The sequence below is a fragment of the Procambarus clarkii genome, chromosome 28 (genome assembly GCF_040958095.1).
Source record: "Procambarus clarkii isolate CNS0578487 chromosome 28, FALCON_Pclarkii_2.0, whole genome shotgun sequence".
NCBI lineage: Eukaryota > Metazoa > Arthropoda > Malacostraca > Decapoda > Cambaridae > Procambarus > Procambarus clarkii.
The window spans coordinates 17299584-17326830 of NC_091177.1; the positions used below are offsets into that span (position 1 = coordinate 17299584).

General features: G+C 44.6%; 1 protein-coding gene across 4 annotated transcripts in view; it reads left to right on the forward strand.

Annotated features, from left to right (window-relative positions):
• LOC123754899 (POU domain, class 6, transcription factor 2) overlaps window positions 1-27247 on the forward strand; it is a 1116985-nt gene that overhangs the window by 907908 nt on the left and 181830 nt on the right. For all 4 annotated transcript variants that reach the window (XM_069332920.1, XM_069332921.1, XM_069332922.1 and 1 more), the window contains one exon: window positions 8810-9034. In XM_069332920.1, the coding sequence (XP_069189021.1) occupies window positions 8810-9034 (225 nt within the window). The remainder of the gene's footprint in view (window positions 1-8809; window positions 9035-27247) is intronic.

The following is a 27247-nucleotide window of genomic DNA, read 5'->3' on the forward strand; positions in this document are numbered from 1 at the left end:
GTCATGGGGGGACCTAAATCACAGAGAGATAGATTGGGAAACGAGGAATCCCCATGGCGGGGAGGAGACCTGGGGAGCGAAGCTGGTAGATGTTATTGACAGGAATTTCCTAACACAGCATGTGAAAGAAGATACTAGGGAAAGAGGAGGGGATACGCCTAGCCTATTAGATCTCATTTTCACCCAGAATGTAGAAGACATCGAGCAGCTGGAACATGAAATACCACTAGGAGCTAGTGACCATTGTGTCCTAGTCTTTGACTACATGATGGAGCTTAAAATTGTGACCAAAGGACAAGAGGTCCGGGAAAGGAGACTTGATTACAGAAAAGGGGACTACAGAAGGATAAGGGACTACCTGGGAGAAGTGCAGTGGGAGGAAGAACTTAGAGGAAAAACAGTGCAAGGTATGATGAACCAAGTCATATTGAAATGCAAGGAGGCTGAAGAGAGATTTATTCCAACAATAAGGAAAAAAAGCAGGAGGGAATATAATAACCCATGGTTTAATAGACAGTGTCAGGAAGCAAAGGTGAGAAGCAGGAGGGAGTGGAGGAAGTACAGAAGACAAAGGACAGAGGACAACAGGATTAGATGTAACAGAGCTAGGAATGATTACATTAACATAAGACGAGTGTCGGAAAGAAATTATGAGAATGATATTGCAGTCAAAGCGAAAAATCAACCTAAATTACTACATAGCCATATAAGAAGGAAGATGTCGGTAAATGACCAAGTGACAAGACTGAGGAAAACAGAAGGGGCATATACAGAAAGCGACAAGGAAATCTGCGAGGTACTGAATGCAAAATTCCATGGAGTGTTCACAACCGAGCCTGAGCAGCTCCCATTGTTAGAAGAGATTACCCAAGATGAAAGACTATCAGATATAGAGGTGACAGCAGAGGATGTAATGAAACAGTTGACAACACTGGATGCAAATAAAGCTGTTGGACCAGACAAAGTATCACCGTGGATACTTAAAGAGGCAGCGCAGGCTCTCAGCGTGCCTCTGGCAATGATCTTTAATGAGTCACTTATGTCGGGAGAATTGCCCAGTTGCTGGAAGGAGGCAAATGTCGTACCGATGTTCAAAAAAGGTGATAGGGAGGAGGCACTTAACTACAGACCCGTATCACTGACAAGCATCCCCTGCAAAATACTTGAAAGAATAATTAGGCTAAGACTTGTTGAGCACCTGGAGAGCATTGGGTTTGTAAACAAGCACCAACATGGGTTCTGGACAGGGAATTCATGCCTAACAAACCTTTTAGAATTCTATGATAAAGTAACAAGGATAAGGCAGGACAGAGAAGGCTGGGCAGACTGCATATTTCTTGACTGCCAAAAGGCCTTTGATACAGTACCGCACATGAGACTGCTATACAAACTTGAGAGGCAGGCAGGAGTAAGCGGAAAGGCCCTAGTATGGGTGAAGAACTACCTAACAGGAAGGAGCCAGAGGGTAATGGTAAGGGGCGAGAAGTCGGACTGGCGAACAGTAACAAGTGGAGTACCTCAAGGATCGGTGCTGGGACCAATCCTCTTTCTAATTTATGTAAATGATATGTTTACAGGAGTGGAATCATACATGTCAATGTTTGCGGATGACGCAAAATTAATGAGAAGAGTTGTGACAGACGAGGATTGTAGGATCCTCCAAGAGGACTTAAACAGGTTGCAGAGATGGTCAGGGAAATGGCTACTGGAGTTTAACACCAGTAAATGTAAAGTTATGGAAATGGGATCAGGTAACAGGAGACCAAAGGGACAGTACACAATGAAGGGGAACAGCCTACCTGTAACGATTCGAGAAAGAGACCTGGGAGTGGATGTGACACCTAATCTAACTCCTGAGGCACATATAAATAGGATAACGACAGCAGCGTACAAAACACTGGCGAAAATTAGAACTTCATTCAGAAACCTAAATGAGGAGGCTTTTAGGGCGCTTTACACTGCCTTCATGAGACCCGTCTTAGAGTATGCCGCGCCATCATGGAGCCCCCACCTGAAGAAACACATAAAGAAACTGGAGAAGGTTCAGAGGTTTGCGACGAGGCTTGTCCCAGAGTTACGAGGGATGGGATATGAAGAGCGTCTGAAGGAACTGAACCTTACGACACTAGAGAAAAGAAGGGAGAGAGGAGATATAATAGGGACATATAAAATACTCAGGGGAATTGACAAAGTGGAAATAGATGAAATGTTCACACGTAATAATAACAGAACGAGGGGACATGGGTGGAAACTGGAAACTCAGATGAGTCACAGAGATGTTAGGAAGTTTTCTTTTAGCGTGAGAGTAGTGGAAAAATGGAATGCACTTGGGGAACAGGTTGTGGAAGCAAATACTATTCATACTTTTAAAACTAGGTATGATAGGGAAATGGGACAGGAGTCATTGCTGTAAACAACCGATAGCTGGAAAGGCGGGATCCAAGAGTCAATGCTCGATCCTGCAAGCACAAATAGGTGAGTACAAATAGGTGAGTACACACATACAGTTTGGGATGGAAGGAAGCTTTTGCTAGAGTTGGATGTGACAAAGGCTATAGGCCCGGATGGAATCTCCCCTTAGATACTAAAGGAAGGAGCAGAAGCACTGTGCCTGCCACTCTCCATAGAGTATACCAAATCACTGGTAACAAGGGAACTGCCAAAAATTTGGAAGACGGCTAATATAGTCCTGATATACAAGAAGGGGGATAGACAGGAGACACTGAACTACAGGCCAGTGTCATTAACTTGCATACCATGCAACTAGATGTAAAAGATTGTGAAAAAAAGCTTGTGGAACATCTGGAGCAAAAATTCTTTGTAACACAACATCAGCATGGGTTCAGGGATGGCAAGTCATGCCTCACAGGGCTAATCGAATTCTACGACCAGGCAGCAAAAATCAAGTAAAAAAGAGAGGGCTGGGCAGACTGTATATTTTTGGATAGCCAGAAAGCCTTTGACACAGTACCACACAAGAGACTAGTGCAAAAGCTGGAGATGCAGGCAGGAGTGAAAGGTAAGGTACTCCGTTGGATAAGGGAGTACCTAAGCAAAAGAAAACAGCGAGTCACTGTGAGGAGTGAGGTCCAAATTTGGATTGCCGAAGCGTCACCAGTGGAGTCCCGCAGGGTTCAGTTTTTGGACCTATACTGTTTCTGATATAAATAAATGATCTCCCGGAGGGAATTAAATCGCTCCTTTCATTGTTTGCTAATGATGCAAAAATTATGAGGAAGATAGTATGAGGCTACAAGATGACCTAGACAAACTGAAAGAATGGTCCAACAAATTACTACTAAAGTTCAACCCGAGTAAATGTAAAGTAATGAAACTAGGCGGTGGAAACAAGAGGCCGAACACACGATACCAAATGGGAGATGAAGTCCTTCATGAAACGGAAAGAGAGAAAGATCTAGGTGTGTGGATATCACACCAAACCTGTCTCCTGAAGCCCACATAAAAATAATAACATCGGCGGCGTATCCAAGGCTGGCTAACATCAAAACTGCCTTCAGGAACCTGTGTAAGGAATCATTCAGAACCTTGTATACCACTTATGTAAGACCAAAAGTTCAAAGGTATGCGACTAGGCTAGTCCCAGAACTAAGAGGCATGAGATACGAGGAAAGGCCGCGTGAAATGCACCTCACGGCGCTGGAAGATAGAAGAGTAAGGGGAGACATGATCACAACATACAAAATTCTCAGTGGAATTGACAGGGTAGATAAGGATAAAATGTTTAACACGGGCAGTAAGCGAACAAGGGGACACAGGTCGAAACAGAGTGTCCAAATGAGCCACAGGGACGTTAGAAAGAACGTTTTTAGTGTCAGAGTAGTTAACAGATGGAATGCATTAGGCAATGATGTTGTGGAGGCAGACTCCATACACAATTTCAAATGTAGATACGATAGAATCCAGTATCCTGGTGTACAGGAATCTGTACCCCAGTTGAATGACAGTTGAGAGGCGGGGCCAAAGTGCCAAAGCTCAACCCCAACAAGCACAACTAGGTGAGTACACACACACACACACACACACTCACAGTAAATAGGGGGCGCTATGGTGGCTGAGAGGACAGCACGCTCGACACGTAATCCTGTGGACCGGGGTTCGATTCCTGGCGCCGGCGAGAAACAAAATGGGCAGAGTTTCTTTCACCATGATGCCCCTGTTAGCTAGCAGTAAATAGGCACCTGGGAGTTAGACAGCCGTTACAGGCTGCTTTCTGGGTGTGTGTGGAAAAAAACATCTTTAGTAGTTAATAACAGTTGATTGATTGACAGTTGAGAGGCGGGCCGAAAGAGCAGAGCTCAACCCCCGGAAACACAACTAGGTGAGTACACACACACAAACACACACACACACACACACACACACACACACACACACACACACACACACACACACACACACACACACACACACACACACACACACACATATACAGCTGGCCGGCCGAGCGGACAGCACGCTGTACACGTGATCCTGTGTACAGCGTGCACAGGATGAACTGAAGGCTGCAAAGGAGGAAATAAAAAGCCTGAAAGAGAATCCTACTCAAGACGAGACGCAAACCATCCCTCAGGGAGATGGTAATGTTTCTGTAGAGGAGACTTCTACAACATAACCCTCATTTGGAGAATTGTTTAAAAAGAACGTAGAAGTTAGGTCTGCAGTAAGGGAAGTTTCCATGGAAGTGGCTTCTTCTCAGGAAGTAGCTAGATGTACTAGCCAGCAGATAGAGAGAAAAAGAGCAGTAGTAGTAGCAAGCATTGGGGAGCAAACATGGACCAGCCCAATAGAGCAGGGAGACATGGACAAAAATGTAGTTACCAAGATCCTTAAAGAGGTAAAGATGGAGAGGGCTGACGAGAATATTGAAAAGGTTTTCAGGCTTGGACAGTAAAACAAGGACAGAGACTGATTGATGAAGGTGGTATTCACGAGCGATAATATGAAAGAGGACCTGTTAGCATGGAAGAGCAAACTAGAAAATGTACCGAATTTCAAAAAAGTATTCCTGCAAAGGGATATGACAAGGGACAGGGATATGAGAATGGGAGCAGCAGATGCAAGGAGAGAGCACAGGGAGAACGAAAGGAATCAGGGGAAACCACAACCTCAAACCCTACAATCACAGAGGGAAGTGGGGAACCCTCCACAAGCAGTTCAACAGCCACTGGGAGAGGAACACTACCCATACCTTCCACCCAATTGACATCCTACTTGTCTCAACCCCTGACTTTCCCTCCCCCCCCCCCCCCCCACTAAGTGCCCACCTAGAGCACTCTCCCCCCACTCACCCCCCTCCCTAGGATCTCCCATCTCCCCCCACCCCAAGCCCTCCGTTCTCCCACACCCCCGTAAGCCCTCCATTCTCCCCCCTCCTCTAAGCCCTGCCTTCACCATCACCCCCCTCAGCCCTCCTTTCAAAGTTCTCTGTTCTCTTCTGCCTCCCCCCCCAAGTCCCCTCTTCTCCCACTCACCCCTAGGCCCCCCCTATCACCCCCCCCCTAAACCTCCTCTTCTCACCCACCCACCCCAAGCCTCCCCCTCTCATCCTCCCCCCCAAGCCCTCTCTTCTCCCCCCCCCAGCCCTTCCTCCTCCGCCACCCTCCCCGTACCAGATCCTCCCAGTCCCTGCACACCCCAGATCCCCCAGGTACCCCTTCCTAGGTCCTCCTATCCCAGACCCTCCCTGTTTCCCTGGTTCTGGGGAATAAACAGAAACTGTGGAAGGACAGAAGAGTCAGTTTCAGGGTGATGTACTCGAACATAGATGGGATTACAAGCAAGGCAAGTGAACTAAGGGAAAGAGCACAAGAAGTGAACCCAGATGTAATCGGACTCACAGAAACAAAACTCCCAGGAATCATAACGAATGCGGTGTTTCCCCAGGACTTCACAGTAGTAAGGAAAGAGAGAAGGCAGGGGAGGAGGCAGAGTGGCCCAACTAATGAGAAAGGAATGGAGTTACAAGGAGATGGCTATCCCAGACTGCAAGGGATTCAGAAACTACATAACAAGCACCATGACAATGGGAGGACCAAGAACAGTAGTAGCAGTAATATATAATCCCCCTCAAAATGACAGAAGACCCAGGCAAGAGTATGACAACAGCAACATGGCAGTTAACATTATAATTGAGAGGGCAGCCTCTACTGCCTGTAGAAATAGATCCCATCTGCTCATCATAGGGGACTTCAATCATAAAAGGATAGACTGGGATAACAAGGAACTGCATGTAGGTGCAGATAAATCGAGAGCTAAACTATTGGAGGTGGCGACAGGAAACTTCTTAAGCCATCATGTCAGGGAACCCACAAGAATGAGAGGAAACGATGAACCAGCAAGACTTGACCTAATCTTCACTCTGAACGACTCCGACATAAGGGAAATCGGTTTCGAGGCCCCGATAGGAATGAGCATCCACAGTGTACTGACGTTTGAGTGTCTGATTAAAGATGGGTTAAAGAACTCGAGGAGGGGGAACTGAAAACAAAAGGCTAGCATTCCAGAAGGGAAACTATGAGGAGATAAGGAAATTCCTAACAGATATAACATGGGAAACAGAGCTCTGGGGAAAGACGGCCCAAGGCATGATGGACTACATCACGAAGAAGTGTGAGGAGGCAGCAGACAAGTTTGTCCCGGTCCAAAAGGAAAACAACAAAATGCAGATGAGAAACCCATGGTATAACCAGAGATATAGGCTAGCTAAGCAACAAGGTAAAAGGGAGTGGAGAAACTATAGAAATATCGGGACATTTGAGAGCAGAGAAATATACCAGAGTGCCAGGAATGAATATGGTAGGTTGAGAAGAGATGCAGAAGGGCAATACGGTAATGAAATCGCAAGCAAGGCAAAGACTCAACCTATATTGCTGCACAGCCACATCAGGAGAAAAACAACAGTAAAGGAACAGGAAATGAAATTGAGGATGGGGGCAGACAGATTCACTACAAACGACAAGGAAATGTGCGAGGAACTGAATAAGAAATTCCAGAAGGTTTTTATATTAGAACAAGGGGAAGTTCCAGAGATAAGAGAGGGAATAGTTAACCAGGAACCACTAGAAGAGTTTGAGATTTTCAGTAGGGATGTAAGGAAGCTTTTGCTAGAGTTGGATGTGACAAAGTCTATTGGCCCAGATGGAATCTCCTCTTGGATACTAAAGGAAGGAGCAGAAGCACTGTGCCTGCCACTCTCCATACTATATAACAAATCAATGGTAACAAGGGAACTGCCAAAAATTTGGAAGACGGCTAATGTAGTCCCGAAATACAAGAAGGGGGATTAAACAGGAGGCACTGAACTACAGGCTAGTGTCCCTAACTTGCATACCATGCAAGAAATGGAGAAGATTGTGCGAAAATAGCTAATGGAACATCTGGAGCGAAAGAACTTTGTAACACAGCATCAACATGGGTTCAGGGATGGCAGGTCCTGCCTCACAGGATTATTTGAATTCTACGACCAGGCAACAAAAATCATGCAAGAGAGGAGTGGGCACACTGCATACTTTTGAATTGCCAGAAAGCCTCTGACACAGTACCACACAAGAGGCCAGTAGACGATTGAGAGGCGGGACAAAAGTGCCAGAGCTTAACCCCTGCAAGCACAAATAGGTGAGTACACACACACACACACACGCACACACACACACACACACACACACACACACACACGCCGGTGGCTTGGGGCGACGTTGGCTCTGTGGATAGCACGCTGCACGCGTAATCCTGTCGGCCGGGTTCGATTCCCGGCGCCGGCGAGAAACAATGGGCAGAGTTTCTTTCACTTTAATGCCCCTGTTACCTAGCAGTAAATAGGTACCTGGGAGTTAGACAACTGTTACGGGCTACTTCCTGGGTGTGTGTGTGGGTGTGGGGAAAAAATCGTAGTTAGTAACAACTGATTGAAAGTTGAGAGGCGGCCCGAATGACCAGAGCTCAAACCCCGCAAATACAACTTGGTGAATACAACTAGGTGAATACACACACACACACACACACACACACACACACACACACACACACACACACACACACACACACACACACACACACACACACACACACACACACACACACACACACACAACACACACACACACACACACACACACAACACACACACACACACACACACACAACACACACACACACACACACACACACACACACACACACACACACACACACACACACACACACACACACACACACAACACACACACACACATAGAGCTTCATGTGTTAATTAGTAATGTTCTCTCCAGAAATACATTTTAAATGCATATTGACTTTAGAAAAATAATTTGTTAACTCTTTGTAATGGATGAAAATCTTACTTTTATTTTATCTATACAATATTCACAATTAATTAAATAACTTTAAATTACTTATATTAATCGCAAATTACACTAATTATTTTTTTTAAATATATAATCATTTATTAAACAGCAAAATTGCCTAACTGGGAAGGTATTCTCACAATGTCTTGTGTGTAGCATCAGACGCTCAGCCATTTCCCAGTAAAGTAAGACTATTAGCAGTATGTTTGTTCGTTGTTTTTAATTACACATAATGCTCAAAATGCCTTTCCTAGATTTTGCTTCGCTACCTCGACAACAAGAACATTTGAGCCTGTTATCTGACGCCTTATATATAGATTTCAGAATATAGTATTACTAAAACCATTTTTTACGTTAATTCCTTGCCATAGAGAAATTAACAAACATAATATTTATTCACGATTGCTGCATAAAATATATTCTAACTTGGGATCAAAATCTCTCAGGATTCAACGAGCACAGTGGGCATCCTGCGCCGCCGCCATTCTCCACAGCCAATGGGGTATTTCCACGGAAAAGTCCACCAATCAACACACAGAACCCCAACCATATGACGAGTCACGTGACAACTCTCCCTTCGTCCATTGGCCGGCTCACGCTGGGACTGGCCAGTCACTACACACCCTCGCCAATACCAGAACAAGAAGAAATTCAGTCACCTGTAAGCTCCGGTGAGTAGACATATATTAATTATTTCTTTCACGTTTACCCAGGACCACTAGTGGTTACTGCTGGGACTCTCTGGCTCCCCTTGACCACTAGTGGTTACTGCTGGGACTCTCTGGCTCCCCTTGACCACTAGTGGTTACTGCTGGGACTCTCTGGCTCCCCTTGACCACTAGTGGTTACTGCTGGGACTCTCTGGCTCCCCTTGACCACTAGTGGTTACTGCTGGGACTCTCTGGCTCCCCTTGACCACTAGTGGTTACTGCTGGGACTCTCTGGCTCCCCATGGTCACTAGTGGTTACTACTGGGACATACTGGCTCCCTTTGACCACTAGTGGTTACTGCTGGGACATTCTGGCTCCCCTTGACCATTAGTGGTTACTGCTGGGACATTCTGGCTCCCCTTGACCACTAGTGGTTACTGCTGGGACATACTGGCTCCCCCTTGACCACTAGTGGTTACTGCTGGGACATACTGGCTCCCCTTGACCACTAGTGGTTACTGCTGGGACATTCTGGCTCCCCTTGACCACTAGTGGTTACTGCTGGGACACTTTGGCTCCCCTTGACCACTAGTGGTTACTGCTGGGATTCACTGGCTCCCCATGGTCACTAGTGGTTACTGCTGGGACACTCTGGCTCCCCGTGGCCAGCCCACAATGGGTCCCTGCTCACCTGTGGTTCTTATTGATACACTTATGGGGAGTAGGCAAGCAGTGGGAGGGAGTCTCTCCAGGGGTGTTCTTGTCACTTCCCGAATTGGTATATGAATCTGACGTGTCCATGATGTCACCTTTCGTAACCCGTAATAGTTTAGGTGACCTTCACTAGCCAATTACTGATTAGGTGACCTTCACTAGATAATAACGATTTAGGTGACCTATATTAGCCTATAAGAGTTTAGATGATCTGTGCATCCAGTAATAGTTTAGGTGACTTTCGATGGTCACCTGTTGAATAGAGCTTCAGTGTTTTCTGTGAATGTGTTGTCTTTCAAAGCGTTATCAGACAGCATCAGATGGTTTCCCTTCAAATTATACAATATATATATATATATATATATATATATATATATATATATATATATATATATATATATATATATATATATATATATATATATATATGTCGTACCTAGTAGCCAGAACGCACTTCTCGGCCTACTATGCAAGGCCTGATTTGCCTAATAAGCCAAGTTTTCCTGAATTATTAAATTTTCTCAATTTTTTTTCTTATGAGATGATAAAGCTACCCATTTCATTATGTATGAGGTCAATATTTTTTTATTGGAGTTAAAATTAACGTAGATATATCACCAAACCTAACCAACCCTACCTAACCTAACCTAACGTATCTTTTTAGGTTAGGTTTGGTTAGGTTGGTTAGGTAGTCGAAAAACAATTAATTCATGAAAACTTAACTTATTAGGCAAATCGGGCCTTGCATAGTAGGCAGAGAAGTGCGTTCTGGCTATTAGGTACGACATATATATATATATATATATATGTCCATTAATGGGCTTTATTTGTGGTAGTTGTCCACGAACGTTCCTTGGTGGTGTTAGATATTAATTAACGGCCCTTGAAGGTGTGTATAACGCCTATCACTAAAGTTTGTCCGCAATTTTAAAATGAGAATACTTTAACTGTGACCTTGTTGACCGTGTCGCGCACCGTGTCTAGTGGTCACAGTCATTGATCACCTTGTCATGCACTACCACCACCTTGATTACTTGTTGCTTGAGCTTCAAGGAAAGTTCGTGACACCCTTGGTGTCATGTTCATATTTTCCCTGTGTCGGAACTGAGAACGAGCGGATGAGTTGGCTCCTCTCTTTAACGCTAGAGTACCCAGAGTACCAAGAGTACCCAGAGTACCAAGAGTACCCAGAGTACCCAGAGTACCAAGAGTACCCAAAGTAGGTGGTGTTTATCACCTCCTCTCTCTCCTCATCCACACGGTCTCGCTTCATGCAGGTCGGCGTTTAATCCCCGAACGTCCAAGTGGTCGGGGCACCATTCCTTTCCCCCTGACCCATCCCAAATCCTTATTCTGACCCCTTCCAAGTGCTATATAGCCGTAATGGCTTGACGCTTTCTCCTCATAGTTCCCTTTCCACTTCAGTTTAGAAGGTCATATAAGTTACTTATCAACTGGTGGGTGGTGGGGATGGATAGTAATAATACTGTAGTATTAGTAAAAGGGGGTTGACCAATGAATAGTAAAGGCGATTAAATACCGAAAGGGGTCAATAACAGTGAGGTCCCTCGCACGTACACTGACACTCAATATATCAAGCAGGATATCAAAACTTACTCATAGACTTGAACGTCCAAATTTGAAATTGATTTATTAAATTATTCAAGTACATCCTAGCTGAAAATATTTACTATCACAATTACAGGCAATGTTTAATATAAAAATGATTATTGAACAGTGAGATGGGCTGCTTAGAGTCCACTTAGAGTTCACTTAGAGTCCATGGACTGGCGAGGAGACTCTAGTCCTCCAGGTTACAGTCCCGGAGCTCCTCTGCCCTTCACCAAAACACATTGACCGAGGAACTCACACCCTAACCTAACCATCCCGGACTCTCACCACCACGTGGGGGGCCGCCTTGTTACTCAAGACGTGGCCGGCTGAGGTGCTCAGAGGGCTGGCCAAGGTCACGCCTGCTCCTACCTCCCTCACATGCACATTATTGACACAAGCTAAACCTCCCCTGTCTGGCTCCTACTGTAACGGGTGCTACGTGTCCATTAAAGGTCCTTAGTGGTGCTACGAGTCCATTAATGGTCCTTAGTGGTGCTACGTGTCCATTAATGGTCTTTAGTGGTGCTACGTGTCCATTAATGGTCCTTAGTGGTGCTACGTGTCCATTAATGGTCTTTAGTGGTGCTACGTGTCCATTAATGGTCCTTAGTGGTGCTACGTGTCCATTAATGGTCCTTAGTGGTGCTACGTGTCCATTAATGGTCCTTAGTGGTGCTAGGTGTCCATTAATGATCCTTAGTGGGGTTAGGTGTCCATTAATGGTCCTTAGTGGTGCTACGTGTCCATTAATGGTCCTTTGTGGTGCTAGGTGTGCATTAATGGTCCTTAATGGTGCTAGGTGTTCATTAATGGTCCTTAGTGGTGCTAAGTGTCCATTAATAGTCTTTAGTGGTGCTAGGTGTCCATTAATGGTCTTTAGTGGTGCTAGGTGTCCATTAATGGTCCTTAGTGGTGCTAGGTGTCCATTAATGTTCCTTAGTGGTGCTAGGTGTGCATTAATGGTACTTTGTGGTGCTAGGTGTCCATTAATGGTCCTTAGTGGTGCTAGGTGTGCATTAATGGTACTTTGTGGTGCTAGGTGTCCATTAATGGTCCTTAGTGGTGCTAGGTGTCCATTAATGGTCCTTAGTGGTGCTAGGTGTCCATTAATGGTCCTTAGTGGTGCTAGGTGTCCATTAATGGTCCTTAGTGGTGCTAGGTATCCATTAATGGTCCTTAGTGGTGATAGGTGTCCATTAATGGTCCCTAGTGGTGCTAGGTGTCCATTAATGGTCCTTAGTGGTGCTAGGTATCCATTAATGGTCCTTAGTGGTGCTAGGTGTCCATTAATGGTTCTTAGTGGTGCTAGGTGTCCATTAATGGTCCTTAGTGGTGCTAGGTGTCCATTAATGGTCCTTAGTGGTTCTAGGTGTCCATTAATGGTACTTTGTGGTGCTAGGTGTCCATTAATGGTACTTTGTGGTGCTAGGTGTCCATTAATGGTACTTTGTGGTGCTAGGTGTCCATTAATGGTACTTTGTGGTGCTAGGTGTCCATTAATGGTACTTTGTGGTGCTAGGTGTCCATTAATGGTACTTTGTGGTGCTAGGTGTCCATTAATGGTACTTTGTGGTGCTAGGTGTCCATTAATGGTCCTTTGTGGTGCTAGGTGTCCATTAATGGTCCTTTGTGGTGCTAGGTGTCCATTAATGGTCCTTAGTGGTGCTAGGTGTTCATTAATGGTCCTTAGTGGTGCTAGGTGTCCATTAATGGTCCTTAGTGGTGCTAGGTGTCCATTAATGGTCCTTAGTGGTGCTAGGTGTCCATTAATGGTCCTTAGTGGTGCTAGGTGTCCATTAATGGTCCTTAGTGGTGCTAGGTGTCCATTAATGGTCCTCAGTGGTGCTAGGTGTCCATTAATGGTACTTTGTGGTGCTAGGTGTCCATTAATGGTACTTTGTGGTGCTAGGTGTCCATTAATGGTACTTTGTGGTGCTAGGTGTCCATTAATGGTACTTTGTGGTGCTAGGTGTCCATTAATGGTACTTTGTGGTGCTAGGTGTCCATTAATGGTCCTTTGTGATGCTAGGTGTCCATTAATGGTCCTTAGTGGTGCTAGGTGTCCATTAATGGTCCTTAGTGGTGCTAGGTGTCCATTAATGGTCCTTAGTGGTGCTAGGTGTCCATTAATGGTCCTTAGTGGTGCTAGGTGTCCATTAATGGTCCTTAGTGGTGCTATGTGTCCATTAATGGTCCTTAGTGGTGCTAGGTGTCCATTAATGGTCCTTAGTGGTGCTAGGTGTCCATTAATGGTCCATAGTGGTGCTAGGTGTCCATTAATGGTTCATAGTGGTGCTAGGTGTCCATTAATGGTCCTTAGTGGTGCTAGGTGTCCATTAATGGTCCTTAGTGGTGCTAGGTGTCCATTAATGGTCCTTAGTGGTGCTAGGTGTCCATTAATGGTCCTTAGTGGTGCTAGGTGTCCATTAATGGTCCTTAGTTGTGCTAGGTGTCCATTAATGGTCATGAGTGAATTAGGTATCTACCTTGTGACTGAAAATAACAATGCCAATAATAATAACAACTTCATTTTCAAATGACAATACATGTACAGTACCGGATATAATTCATGTTCAGTATACGTGTAGTACTGGATATATATTCATGCACAGTATACGTAAAGTACTGGGTACATATTCATGTTCAGTATACGTGTAGTACTGGATATATATTCATGCACAGTATACGTAAAGTACTGGGTACATATTCATGTTCAGTATACATGTAGTACTAGGTATGCATTCACAGCTACTGTGAATGCATACCCAACAACAACACCTAACACAGGGAGGCATAATATCATACAGGAGTATATATTCGCCGGTGTATCACGCATCTCGCTGTAATTACACTGACGGCTTACTTTAGTTCAGCTCTTTGTTTCCCACTAAACTATCCTCGCTGGCTGGCCAGTGAGCTGTTCCTGCGCCTATATTATGACCCTCGAGGATAGGCCGTTAACCTTAATTTGCAAAAATGTGCAATTTTTTGTAATAAACGTAATAAATATGTAGAAATTAAGATTATTTTACTGCGTCTGGACCCTTATTAAGTCGTGGCCTATCTTCTCGAGCTTATCTTGAGGTTATCTTGAAGTTATCTTAGTATCTTGTTGTTATCTTGAGTATCTTGAGGTTATCTTGAGTATCTTGAGGTTACCTTGAGTATCTTGAAGTTATCTTGAGTATCTTGAGGTTATCTTAAGTATCTTGAGGTTGTTATCTTGAGTATCTTGAGGTTATCTTGAGGTTATCTTGAGCAGCACTCGTGGCCTACCATGAGTGGTAGCTGCAGTCATTTTACGGCTAGAGCTGATAAATAAGAAAAATTAATAATGTTAATAATAATAATATTAATAAATGCTTTTGGCAAATTGACAAACCAGTAATAATATAACATTAATTGTTAAGGAATTCATTCAAGAGTATGAGAAAACAGCATTACTGTGAGTTGATGCTGTCATCTTATTTAATATAATAGAAAAGTTTTCATAAGAAATTATAACTATACCAAATATTTACAATTATAGATGATAATAATATGTAATATCGGTATTAATAATAATAATAACACATATAATGATAATGTATATGATGATAATACTTAATAATCATGAAGACAGTATTAATTCTCGGGATTGTTAACCCAAATGCAATAATTACAGATATAACGGTTAAATAATTTATATGTTAGGAAATAATCGGGTATCGGGTATAGTAACTCAGGCGGCGAGGCTCACCACTGACACGAGGACGACCGCCCCACCCGAGAATATCCTCACCCGCTCATATTGGTGACGCGTCGCCGCCATCTTGGATGACGGAGTGACGTCACTCGCCTCCCTTGTGTGTGTGTGTTTTTTTTTTTTACACACACATACAGGGTGGGGGTGGGGGGGGGGGTGGAAGAGGAAGTGGAATTATCAGGATAAAGCGCCAAGCCATTGCATCTATAACACTTCGAAGGGGGTCATGATAAGGATTTGGGGTGGGACCGGGGAAAGGAATGGTGCCCAAGCACTTGGACGGTCGGGGATTGAACGCCGACATGCTTGAAGCTAGATCGTCGCTCTACCGTCCAGGCCACGTGGTTAACAGGGTGGGGTGGTGGGGGGGGGGGGTAGCAACAGGCGACTGTGACTCCTGTTCGGAGGCTGAGGCCCCTGTCCATAGCTCATGGTGAGCCTTACTCGCCAGTTTTCCCGGGAACACGACCGACCAATCGGTTAACAACCACGTTCACACTGCTGGGTGAACTGGGTTAAACAGTTAAGAATTGGCACGCAGATAGCCTTTGCCTCCATTGCTAAGATCCGACCTCAGGCCAAATCGGTCGCGAGGCAAGTACCACTGTGCAACCCGTTCTCGCAAATTCGTAAAGTCAATATTGACTTATTAACTACGTGCATAGGTGATATACTAAACATAATAGATACCCTTAAAAAGATTCATAGAAAACACCGACCTTACCTAACCTTGTTAGTATCTTAAGATAAGCATCTTATTGCTTCGTAATTACAATTATTACTTAACCTATACCTATTATAGGTTATCTTGAGGTTATCTTCAGATGATTTCGGGGCTTTAGTGTCCCCGCGGCCCGGTCCTCGACCAGGCCTCCACCCCCAGGAAGCAGCCCGTGACAGCTGACTAACTCCCAGGTACCTATTTACTGCTAGGTAACAGGGGCATTCAGGGTGAAAGAAACTTTGCCCATTTGTTTCTGCCTCGTGCGGGAATCGAACCCGCGCCACAGAATTACGAGTCCTGCGCGCTATCCACCAGGCTACGAGGCCCCTCGTAGGTAATAATTGGTAATAATTGGCTAGGTTAGGTAATAATTGTAATTACGAAGCAATAAGATGCTTATCTTAAGATACTAACAAGGTTAGGTAAGGTCGGTGTTTTCTATGAATCTTTTTAAGGGTATCAATTATGTTAAGTATGTCACCTATGCACATATTTAATAAGTCAATATTGACTTATTAAATTTGCGAGAACGGGTTGCACTGTGCCATCACGGACTAAAGGTTCTGCATGCTGCCGTAACTAGTATTGTTTAACTTCATTTTCGCAGCTTAAACAAGCCCATACACACCTAATTGTTAAGTAAACAATATCGTATCCAACCCAAATACTGTACAATTGTTAATATAATTGTACAGCATTAACAATTGTACAATTGCATTAAATTATACAATTTAATGCGGTGAGCAGCTGCTTCTCACCGCAGCTACTCCTCACCGCAGCTGCTCCTCACCGCAGCTGCTCCTCACCGCAGCTGCTTCTCACCGCAACTGCTCCTCACCGCAGCTGCTCCTCACCGCAACTGCTCCTCACCGCAGTTACTCCTCACCGCAGTTACTCCTCACCGCAGCTGCTCCTCACCGCAGCTGCTCCTCACCGCAGCTGCTTCTCACCGCAGCTGCTCCTCACCGCAGCTGCTCCTCACCGCAGCTGCTCCTCACCGCAGCTGCTCTTCACCGCAGTTACTCCTCACCGCAACTGCTCCTCACCGCAGCTGCTTCTCACCGCAACTGCTCCTCACCGCAGCTGCTCTTCACCGCAGTTACTCCTCACCGCAACTGCTCCTCACCGCAGCTGCTCCTCACCGCAACTGCTCCTCACCGCAGCTGCTCCTCACCGCAACTGCTCCTCACCGCAGCTGCTCCTCACCGCAACTGCTCCTCACCGCAGCTGCTCCTCACCGCAGCTGCTCCTCACCGCAAGTGCTCCTCACCGCAGCTGCTCCTCATCGCAAGTGCTCCTCACCGCAGCTACTCCTCACCGCAGCTGCTCCTCACCGCAGCTGCTCCTCACCGCAGCTGCTCCTCACCGCAGCTGCTCCTCACCGCAGCTGCTCGTCACCGCAGCTGCTCCTCACCGCAGCTGCTCCTCACCGCAGCTGCTCCTCACCGCAGCTGCTCGTCACCGCAGCTGCTCCTCACCGCAGCTGCTCCTCACCGCAGCTGCTCCTCCTCACAAATGCTCCTCACCGCAGCTGCTCCTCACAGCTCTCAACATCTGACACTCCGTAAGAACACATTTGTGTTAGCTACCAGAAACTCGTGACTCTGAGCCGCCAGCCTAAACTATTGAGGTGGATGCTCAGAAGACGTCATTATTACCGGATTTTAATAAAGAAAAAAAAACGTAATTTAGAGACAGGTGTAATCCGCTACAATGAGACGTATCAAGGTGACAGGTTGACTGCGAATGTTGATAATCATGGGAAATTAACTCTCCGCTGCCTCCATTCTTCCCTTCCATATCCACCTTGAGAAAGAGACTGCCCGCCTCCACACCTCGCAACGTTCAATAATCGTCTCTGTGATAATATATTTTGATCTTTGACACGTAGAGCTTCCTCTAACAGTCATACGGTGCCCTTGGAATAAACAATTGTTAGAAAGTATGCTGATAGTTTCGTATTATGATTCTTTATGTCCACAATGTGCAGAAGAGTTCATGATGGCTTGGCACAGCCTTCAGTGTGGTTACTGATGCTCTACAGTATTGTAGCGTTGCTAAAGGGTTTAGTATGACGCGATATACCCCAGAGAGCCCAAATAAGCTTGGCACAGTGTGCGCCCCGGAGGCCAGGACGCACACAAGGGACCCACCACCCTCGCATGAAGAGTGGGAAGGGAAAAGTGAGCCACCACAGCTCCTGGACGCCCAACATATCCTATGGGGCCCAAAAGACTTTTTAATTAACCAGCATGGCTCTTTATTATCTAGTATTAGCTCCTAATTATTTGTATATGTTCCTAGTCATCTAGTATAGGCTTCTACTTGTCCAGTATGGCTCCTAATTGCCTAGTATAGGCTCCTAATTGTTCAGTACGGCCCTTAATTGCTCAGTATGACCCAAAATGGCTGAAGGAGAAGCATGGGCGTCCCTACTAGCCAGGCGCCCCCCCCCCCCCCCCTTGTACGACTTCAGACGGGATTTTTATGCTAATGATGCCACGCGGACAAGCGGCCTTGCTAATAATATGCAGGCAATTACGTGCGTAATGACCTTGTTTATAGCCTGTAATTATCTACTCTTGCTTGTTTCATATGCGCCCAGGCATGAAATTACCATCATAACGAAAATTTAAAATAAAAAAACCCAAGAAACGGTCGTAGATATCCCAGTGCCATAGCTTGGAGGAGGGAGGGAGGGAAGGAGGGAAGGAGGGAAGGAGGGAGACATAGGGAGGGAGGGAGGGAGGGAGGCAGGGAGGCAAGGAGGGAGGGAGAGAAGGAGGGAGGCAGGGAGGGAGAAAGAGAGAGGTAAGCAATCATATTTATAAGGAAGGAGTTTTCGAGGAAGAAAGATAGCGAGGGAGAGTGGCACGGAGATTAAGAAATAGTGAGAGAGAGAGAAGTAACAAGCGAGAGATGGCAAGTAGGAGGAAGAATAGAGAGCGAGGCAGTAATGAAGGAATGACGTTTGAGAAAGAGGGAGCAAGGAAGAGAAAACAAACAGAGGGACACACACAGTGCTCGCAGCCTCCCTCACCTTGTGCTCGGTGATCATCTCCAGACACACTAAGTATAATTAGGCAGCGTATAAATAAATTATAATGAGAGACAACGTGCATAATTGGGCTCAAGTCGAAGCACATTCTCGCCGCCATTTTGAATCGTCAACGCCGTACTCTCAAAGGTTAATTAAGGGAGCCAGGTAGATGCCTTCTCATACCGCTGTCCTCAACAGTAATAATCCATCTAAATTTAACAAATATTTGTACTACTTGATATGTTTTATTATTAATATTTTTTTGACGTTGATTATATAAATTTTCTGTTTACGTAAATAATTACTTTTTTGTTTTTCTACATTATTTTCATATACTTTTATCTGCTGATTTGTTTTCACTTTTGATGCAAAACATCATAAAGTTGTGTGTTTAATGATTTTACTTTAACGTGAAATAACCCAAATTTGTCAATACGCTCGGGCTTAGGCCCATATTGCTCGAGATCCAGCCAGTTACAGTATCAGAGGCCGAGCCTCTAGTCTAGCTGAAGCCTTACGCACGGAGCTCGTCCTACAGGTCCGAGCAGTAACTCTACACACGACGTTGTGGGTCCTGCACACGAAGCTCTAGTCCTCTGCACGGAACTGTGGCTCTATACTCGGAACTGTTGCTCTACACACGGAACTGTGGCTCTACACTCGGAACTGTAGCTCTACACTCGGAACTGTGGCTCTACACTTGGAACTGTGGCTCTGCACACGGAACTGTGGCTATGCACACGGAACTGTAGCTCTACACACGGAACTGTGGCTCTACACACGGAACTGTAGCTCTACACACGGAACTGTGGCTCTACACTCGGAACTGTAGCTGTGCACACGGAACTGTAGCTCTACACACGGAACTGTGCCTCTACACACGGAACTGTGGCTCTACACACGGAACTGTGGCTCTACACACGGAACTGTGGCTCTACACTTGGAACTGTGGCTCTACACTTGGAACTGTGGCTCTACACTCGGAACTGTGGCTCTACACACGGAACTGTAGCTCTACACTCGGAACTGTGGCTCTACACATAGAACTGTAATCCTGCACACGAAGCTGAAGCTCTACGTAGAGCTGTACTCCTGTTCGCACAACTTCTGTCCTCGCGGAACTGAAAACGTGTTTGTGAATGATGACTTGCTTGCTTGCTTGCTTGCTTGCTTGCTTGCTTGCCCGTGGAGTCCGCGTGGTTATTTAGATGTTTGTAAAGACCAGCTTGGTTATAGAGATCTGCTTGTGGGTTCACGAATGAGTTTTTGGTTCACTGCAAATGGTTGCTTTCTTTCTAAATTTCTTCTTAATTGCTTGTGGAAGCGATGAAGTTGACCTAGTATAGGGATGTTCGCTTGCTTGTGAGTGGCTGCTGTCAAGATTGTTTAGTTGCTTGTTTTGAGTTGCATATTTGCACATTTTGTTAAGGATATTCAAAGCTGTGCAGAAGAAGGCATGCTTGCTTGTAAACAAATGATTGATTGTAAAAGTGTGCATCCTGCCTATGGAAAACCTGATTTCTTTCGTGTGAAAATCTTTCTTACTTGTTGATAAACAATACAAAAGTGAGTCAGTGCTCGCAAATTTGTTTTTAAATCAGCTTCCATAGAAAAAAAATATTATGGGCAATCTGGTTTAATACGTTCTTGAATCATTTCTCTTGCCGGCTTGCTTGTGAAATTCCTCTTGCTTGGTTGTGAAGGTCTTCTTCGCGAAGAAAATCTTCTTACTTACACGCTTGCATGCTTGCTATTCAGCGAGGGCCCGTCTTTTACCAGAGTTCTTATTTTTCTCATTATGACTGATTACTGAAAGGTTATTTCCTGATCTTTAGTTTTATTTACAAACAAAACTTATTGGTCAATATTAAGTTTCAGTAAACATTATTCTCTCTCTCTCTCTCTCTCTCTCTCTCTCTCTCTCTCTCTCTCTCTCTCTCTCTCTCTCTCTCTCTCTCTCTCTCTCTCTCTCTCTCTCTCTCTCTCTCTCTCTCTCTCTCTCTCTCTCTCTCTCTCTCTCTCTCTCTCTCTCTCTCTCTCTCTCTCTCTCTCTCTCTCTCTCTCTCTCTCTCTCTCTCTCTCTCTCTCTCTCTCTCTCTCTCTCTCTCTCTCTCTCTCTCTCTCTCTCTCTCTCTCTCTCTCTCTCTCTCTCTCTCTCTCTCTCTCTCTCTCTCTCTCTCTCTCTCTCTCTCTCTCTCTCTCTCTCTCTCTCTCTCTCTCTCTCTCTCTCTCTCTCTCTCTCTCTCTCTCTCTCTCTCTCTCCATTTTTTAAACGCCTTCTGACTCCTATTAGTTGTCCGAGAGCTTACCTTTCCCACACCTCATTGTACTACTATTTTTGTAATAGAACATGTCCCGCCAGTTGGTTTTACTCCCAGGTCCCCAATTTTTGTTGAGTGAACAGAGACGAACGAATTGTCAGGAAACCCGGGGAGGATTGATTGAGAACCAGGAACGCATTGGTTCCCAGTCAATCCTCCCCGGGTTTTTGTCAGGGGCTGATGAGTGTGTCATGTGAATTTAATATTTTTGCCTGCAGGATTACGGCCTCTTGGACCCCGCCTTTCTAGTCGTCGGTTGAGTAATGTACTGTCTCCCGACTAATTTTCCTCCGTCATATTTACTACATATTTCGCTCTCTCTCTCTCACACACACATATTCACATGAATGTGTGTGAGAGAGAGAGCGAAATAGCTTTCTGAGTGAGAGAGGGACAGGATGAAGCCCGTAGCAGCTTTCTAATTCCCAAACATCAGATGAAAGAAACTTTGCTCATTTGTTTCTGTTTCAACTGGGAATCGAACCCAGGACCTTAGAAGTACGACCCCAGCAGCCCGTCCTCGTACACAAAGATCCGAGATCGTTAACCCAGCCTCCAAACCCCCTGTTTATGAATGAAAAGCGGTTTACACACGACTCACAACTAACGCCTATCTATCTATCAACATATATATATATATATATATATATATATATATATATATATATATATATATATATATATATATATATATATATATATATATATATATATATATCTATATATATATATATAGATATATATATATATATATATATATATATATATATATATATATATATATAGATATATATATATATATATATATATATATATATATATATATATATATATATATATATATATATATATAATTTTTATGTATAAGAATATTAATTTATATATGAAAACAAACCAATTTTTAATACACATTATGTTAAAATTTATGAACGCGTCTGGGGAGGACGGCCGCTGCTTTAAACAGCCTTGTGTGAGGACGGGTTGGTGTGCGCGTGCCTGGCCTGTATGTCTACCCAACTGCTTTAATAACTACTTGCCTTCCCCAAGATGCAGCCCCAGGAACTTTCTAGCTCCCAGGTACCTATTTACTGCTTGATGAACAGGCATGAGTTGAAAGGAAACGCTATCAGTTTTTATCTGCTCCGTTTGGGATTCGAACCCGACGTACTGTACTTGCTCTCATCCTTTGCAGATGACACAAAGATATCTATGAAAGTAGACAATATAGAGGACACAGTAAAGCCTTCAAACTTATGTAAATCAGGTCTTTCAAAGGGCCACAGGAAATAACATGATGTTTAATGAAGATGACGGAGATTTCGTCTTCCACTGACCTCAGAGACAACGGAGAACGACTCATAGAGCTCCTTTTCTGGCAATAGTTTGTGCGAAACAGATTAAGTGTGTTCCATTCTTTAGGAATAAGCCTTGTGATTCAGTTGGATCACTGAGGCTTATCCCCTCCAGTATGACGTTTTTGTTTCAGGGAGCGAGCCATGCCGAGACTGGCAGCCAAACTCGAAGGTTATATGCACATTTATCCTACGCTAATGCGATCGCTTTTTTTATGATATACCTTCATTAAGTACAGTTCTCCAGTTTAATTTCTGAGAGATTTGTTATTGTCTTGACTACATACATCAGTCTCTGATATATTGATAATTGCCCGTTGTCTCGCTGCCTCGATTACAAGTTCGTGCTAAGACTAGGCGGCCGAGCGATGGTCGGGTCCCTCACAACACAAGTCTCTCACGCGGTGATTAGCACATTTTACAAGAATTTTGTAAAATAATTATAAACATATATAGTTATTTTTTCAGTAGTTTTCCCATAATTTACACTCTATTATTTTCATCAGCAATTTGACGTCGTCGTCGTCGTCGTCGTCGTCGATTATGATCACTGGAAAATACAATAATAATAATAATGTCAATAATAACACCAGTAATAAGTTATTGTCATCACTGGTTAACACAGTTTTGTCACACGGAACATTTATAGTGATTCATGTGTAATTTTTCATGCTGAGTTAAAGTCTGCAATCGGAATTTTCTATCACCCATAGTTTTTGTGACAGTTTTTGTAATTATCCCGTTACTGAATTTATAGGAATTTTATCAATTATGGCATCCGATACAGAGGTTTCCTTTTAATCACACCATGAAAAATATTCATGGAACGTCTATGGGGACCTGAAAGGTAAGGTGAGGTATTTATCGGGAGATAGTGCCAAGCCAGTACGACCATATGAAGGCATCGCTCTCTTGCATGATCCGCTGCTGCCACACACCAGATCATCCTTGTGAGTACGAGTGGGATAGTAAGGGACAGTGTTTCCTGTGTGAGTGGGATAGCAGGGAAAGTGCTTCCTGTGTGAGTGGGATAGCAGGGAAAGTGCTTCCTGTGTGAGTGGGATAGTAAGGGAAAGTCCTTCCTGTGTGAGTGGGATAGTAAGGGAAAGTCCTTCCTGTGTGAGTGGGATAGTAAGGGAAAGTCCTTCCTGTGTGAGTGGGATAGCAAGGGACAGTGTATCCTGTGTGAGTGGGACAGCAGGAACAGTGTGTCCTGTGTGAGTGGGACAGCAGGAAAAGTGTGTCCTGTGTGAGTGGGACAGCAGGAAAAGTGTGTCCTGTGTGAGTGGGACAGCAGGAAAAGTGTGTCCTGTGTGAGTGGGACAGCAGGAAAAGTGTGTCCTGTGTGAGTGGGACAGCAGGAACAGTGTGTCCTGTGTGAGTGGGACAGCAGGAAAAGTGTGTCCTGTGTGAGTGGGACAGCAGGAAAAGTGTGTCCTGTGTGAGTGGGACAGCAGGAACAGTGTGTCCTGTGTGAGTGGGACAGCAGGAACAGTGTTTCCTGTATGAGTGGAACAGCAGGAAAAGTGTGTCCTGTGTGAGTGGGACAGCAGGAACAGTGTTTCCTGTATGAGTGGGACAGCAGGAAAAGTGTGTCCTGTATGAGTGGGACAGCAGGAAAAGTGTGTCCTGTGTGAGTGGGACAGCAGGAACAGTGTGTCCTGTGTGAGTGGGACAGCAGGAACAGAAAGTAGTTACTTAAGATAGGACTGACCCAAACGTGAGACCTTAATACCAAGGAAGAAAATGTTTTAAATGCATCATTACTTAATCCCAAAACCGTTGACATACAGCCTTTACATATTATATGAACAACTTTGTTTAGGTGTTCGATATGAATGGCGACAGATTTTTATATTAAAAAACAAAATTTCCAAGAATAAAGTGAAGCAAAAAGAAACTCTGGGATTTTTGTATGTCCCCAAATATGTGAGACAATACAAGATTAAAAGTTTGAGAAGTTGAACCCTGTTGAAAAATGAGCATTCACATTTTTCAAGAATGATATTACAAAGACTTTTTGGGAAATTCAAGGAAGAAAACTATCGTGATTTAGTGTGTGAACTATTGAACTCATAAAAGTTTTTGACGCAGTATGTCTCTGAAAATCTTCTTCCTGGATTCTCACTTGGATTCCATTCCGGAAAATCTGGTCGGTGTTAGCGACAAACACGGTGAGCGGTTTCAACAGGACATTTCGTGCTTGGAAAAAAGATATCAAGGAAAGTGAAGTTCTGCCTTGCTGACTGACTACTTATGGACGCTCTTAAAATTTGGCCATAGCGCGCATACGAGCGAAAAGTGACGTTATTTTTAAGAGGACGGGTTGGGTAGGTAGTGGTAGTAGTAATAAAATTGATATGCCTGACACAAACATCAATAACACTAACAGTGCTATAAACCAGGTATTTGCACTTCTCACACACACACACACACACACACACACACACACACACACACACACACACACACACACACACACACACACACACACACACACACACACACACATCAGGATCTCAGGAATCTGTACACCTGTTAATTGACGGTTGAGAGGCGGGACCAAAGAGCCAGAGCTCAACCCCCGCAAACACAACTAGGTGAGTACAACTAGGTGAGTACACACACACACACACTCACACACCGGTGTCTCTGTGTGTGTGGCCGGTGGCCGAGCGGACAGCACGCTGGTCACCTGATCCTGTGGTCCCTGGTTCGATCCCGGGCGCCGGCGAGAAACGATGGGCAGAGTTTCTTTCACCCTATGCCCCTGTTACCTAGCAGTAAATAGGTACCTGGGAGTTAGTCAGCTGTCACGGGCTGCTTCCTGGTGTGTGTGTGTGTGTGTGTGTGTGGTGTGGAAAAAAATAGTAGTAGTAGTAGAAACTGTTGATTGACAGTTGAGAAGCGGGCCGAAAGAACAGAACTCAACCCTCGCAAGCACAACTAGGTGAATACAACTTGGTGAATACACACACACATATACACATAGAGTATACAGTCAATAGAGTATACGTATAGAGTATACATATACAGTCAAGAGTATGAAAACAACAACAAGGCAGTTAACACTATAATTGAGAGGGCAGCCTCTGCTGCCTGTAGAAATAGATCCCACCTGCTCATCATGGGCGACTTCAATCACGGAAAGATTGACTGGGAGAACAAGGAACCGCATGGAGGCGAGGATACGTGGAGAGCCAAACTATTGGAGGTGGTGACAAGCAACTTTTTAACGCAGCATGTCGGAGAACCCACAAGGATGAGAGGCAATGACGAACCAGCGAGACTCGACCTAGTCTTCACTCTGAACGACTCCGACATAAGAGAAATCGGTTTTGAGGACCCAGTAGGAATGAGCGACCACAGTGTACTGGTGTTTGAGTACTTGATTGAAGAAGGGTTATTGAACTCGAGGAGGGATACCGAAACCAAAAGGTTAGCATACCGAAAGGGAAACTATGAGGGGATAAGAAAATTCCTAACAGATATAGCATGGGAAACAGAGCTCAGGGGAAAGACGGCCCAAGATATGATGGATTACATCACGCAGAAGTGCAAGGACGCAGCAAACAAGTTTGTCCCAGTCCAAAAGGAAAACAGAGAAATGAAGATGAGAAACCCATGGTTTAATCAAAGATGTAGGCTAGCTAAGCAGCAAAGTAAAAGGGCATGGAGAAACTATAGGAATAACAGGACACTGGAGAGCAGAGAAAGATACCAGAATGCCAGGAATGAATATGTCAGGATGAGAAGAGAGGCAGAAAGACAATACGAAAATGACATCGCAAGCAAGGCAAAGACTCAGCCTAAATTATTGCATAGCCACATTAGGAGAAAAACAACAGTAAAGGAACAGGTTATGAGATTAAGGATAGGGGCGGAAGGATTCACTACAAATGACAAGGAAGTGTGTGAGGAATTGAATAAGAAATTCCAGGAGGTCTTCACCTTAGAACAAGGAGAAATTCCAGAGGTAAGTGAGGGAATAGCTAACCAGGAACCACTGGAAGAGTTTGAGATTACCAGTGGGGAAGTAAGGAAGTGTTTACTAGAGTTGGACGTGACGAAGGCTATAGGCCCAGATGGAATCTCCCCTTGGGTTCTAAAGGAAGGAGCAAGAGAACTGAGCCTACCACTCTCCATAGTGTATAACAAATCACTGGCAACAGGGGAACTGCCAGATATTTGGAAAGCAGCTAACGTAGTCCCGATATACAAGAAAGGGGATAGACAGGAGGCACTGAACTACAGGCCAGTGTCCCTAACCTGCATACCATGCAAGCTGATGGAGAAGATTGTGCGAAAAAAACTAGTGGAGCATCTGGAGCGAAGGAACTTTGTAACACAGCATCAACATGGGTTCAGGGATGGCAGGTCCTGCCTCACAGGGTTACTTGAATTCTACGACCAGGCAACAAAAATAAGGCAAGAAAGAGAAGGGTGGGCAGACTGCATATTTTTGGATTGTCAGAAAGCCTTTGATACAGTGCCACACAAGAGGCTAGTGCGAAAGTTGGAGATGCAGGCTGGAGTGAGAGGGAAGGTACTCCGGTGGATAGAGGAGTACCTAAGCAACAGGAGACAACGAGTCTGTGTGAGGGGTGAGGTCTCAGATTGGCGAGACGTCACAAGTGGAGTCCCGCAGGGGTCAGTCCTTGGACCTATACTGTTTCTGGTATATGTAAATGATCTCCCAGAGGGTATAGATTCGTTCCTCTCA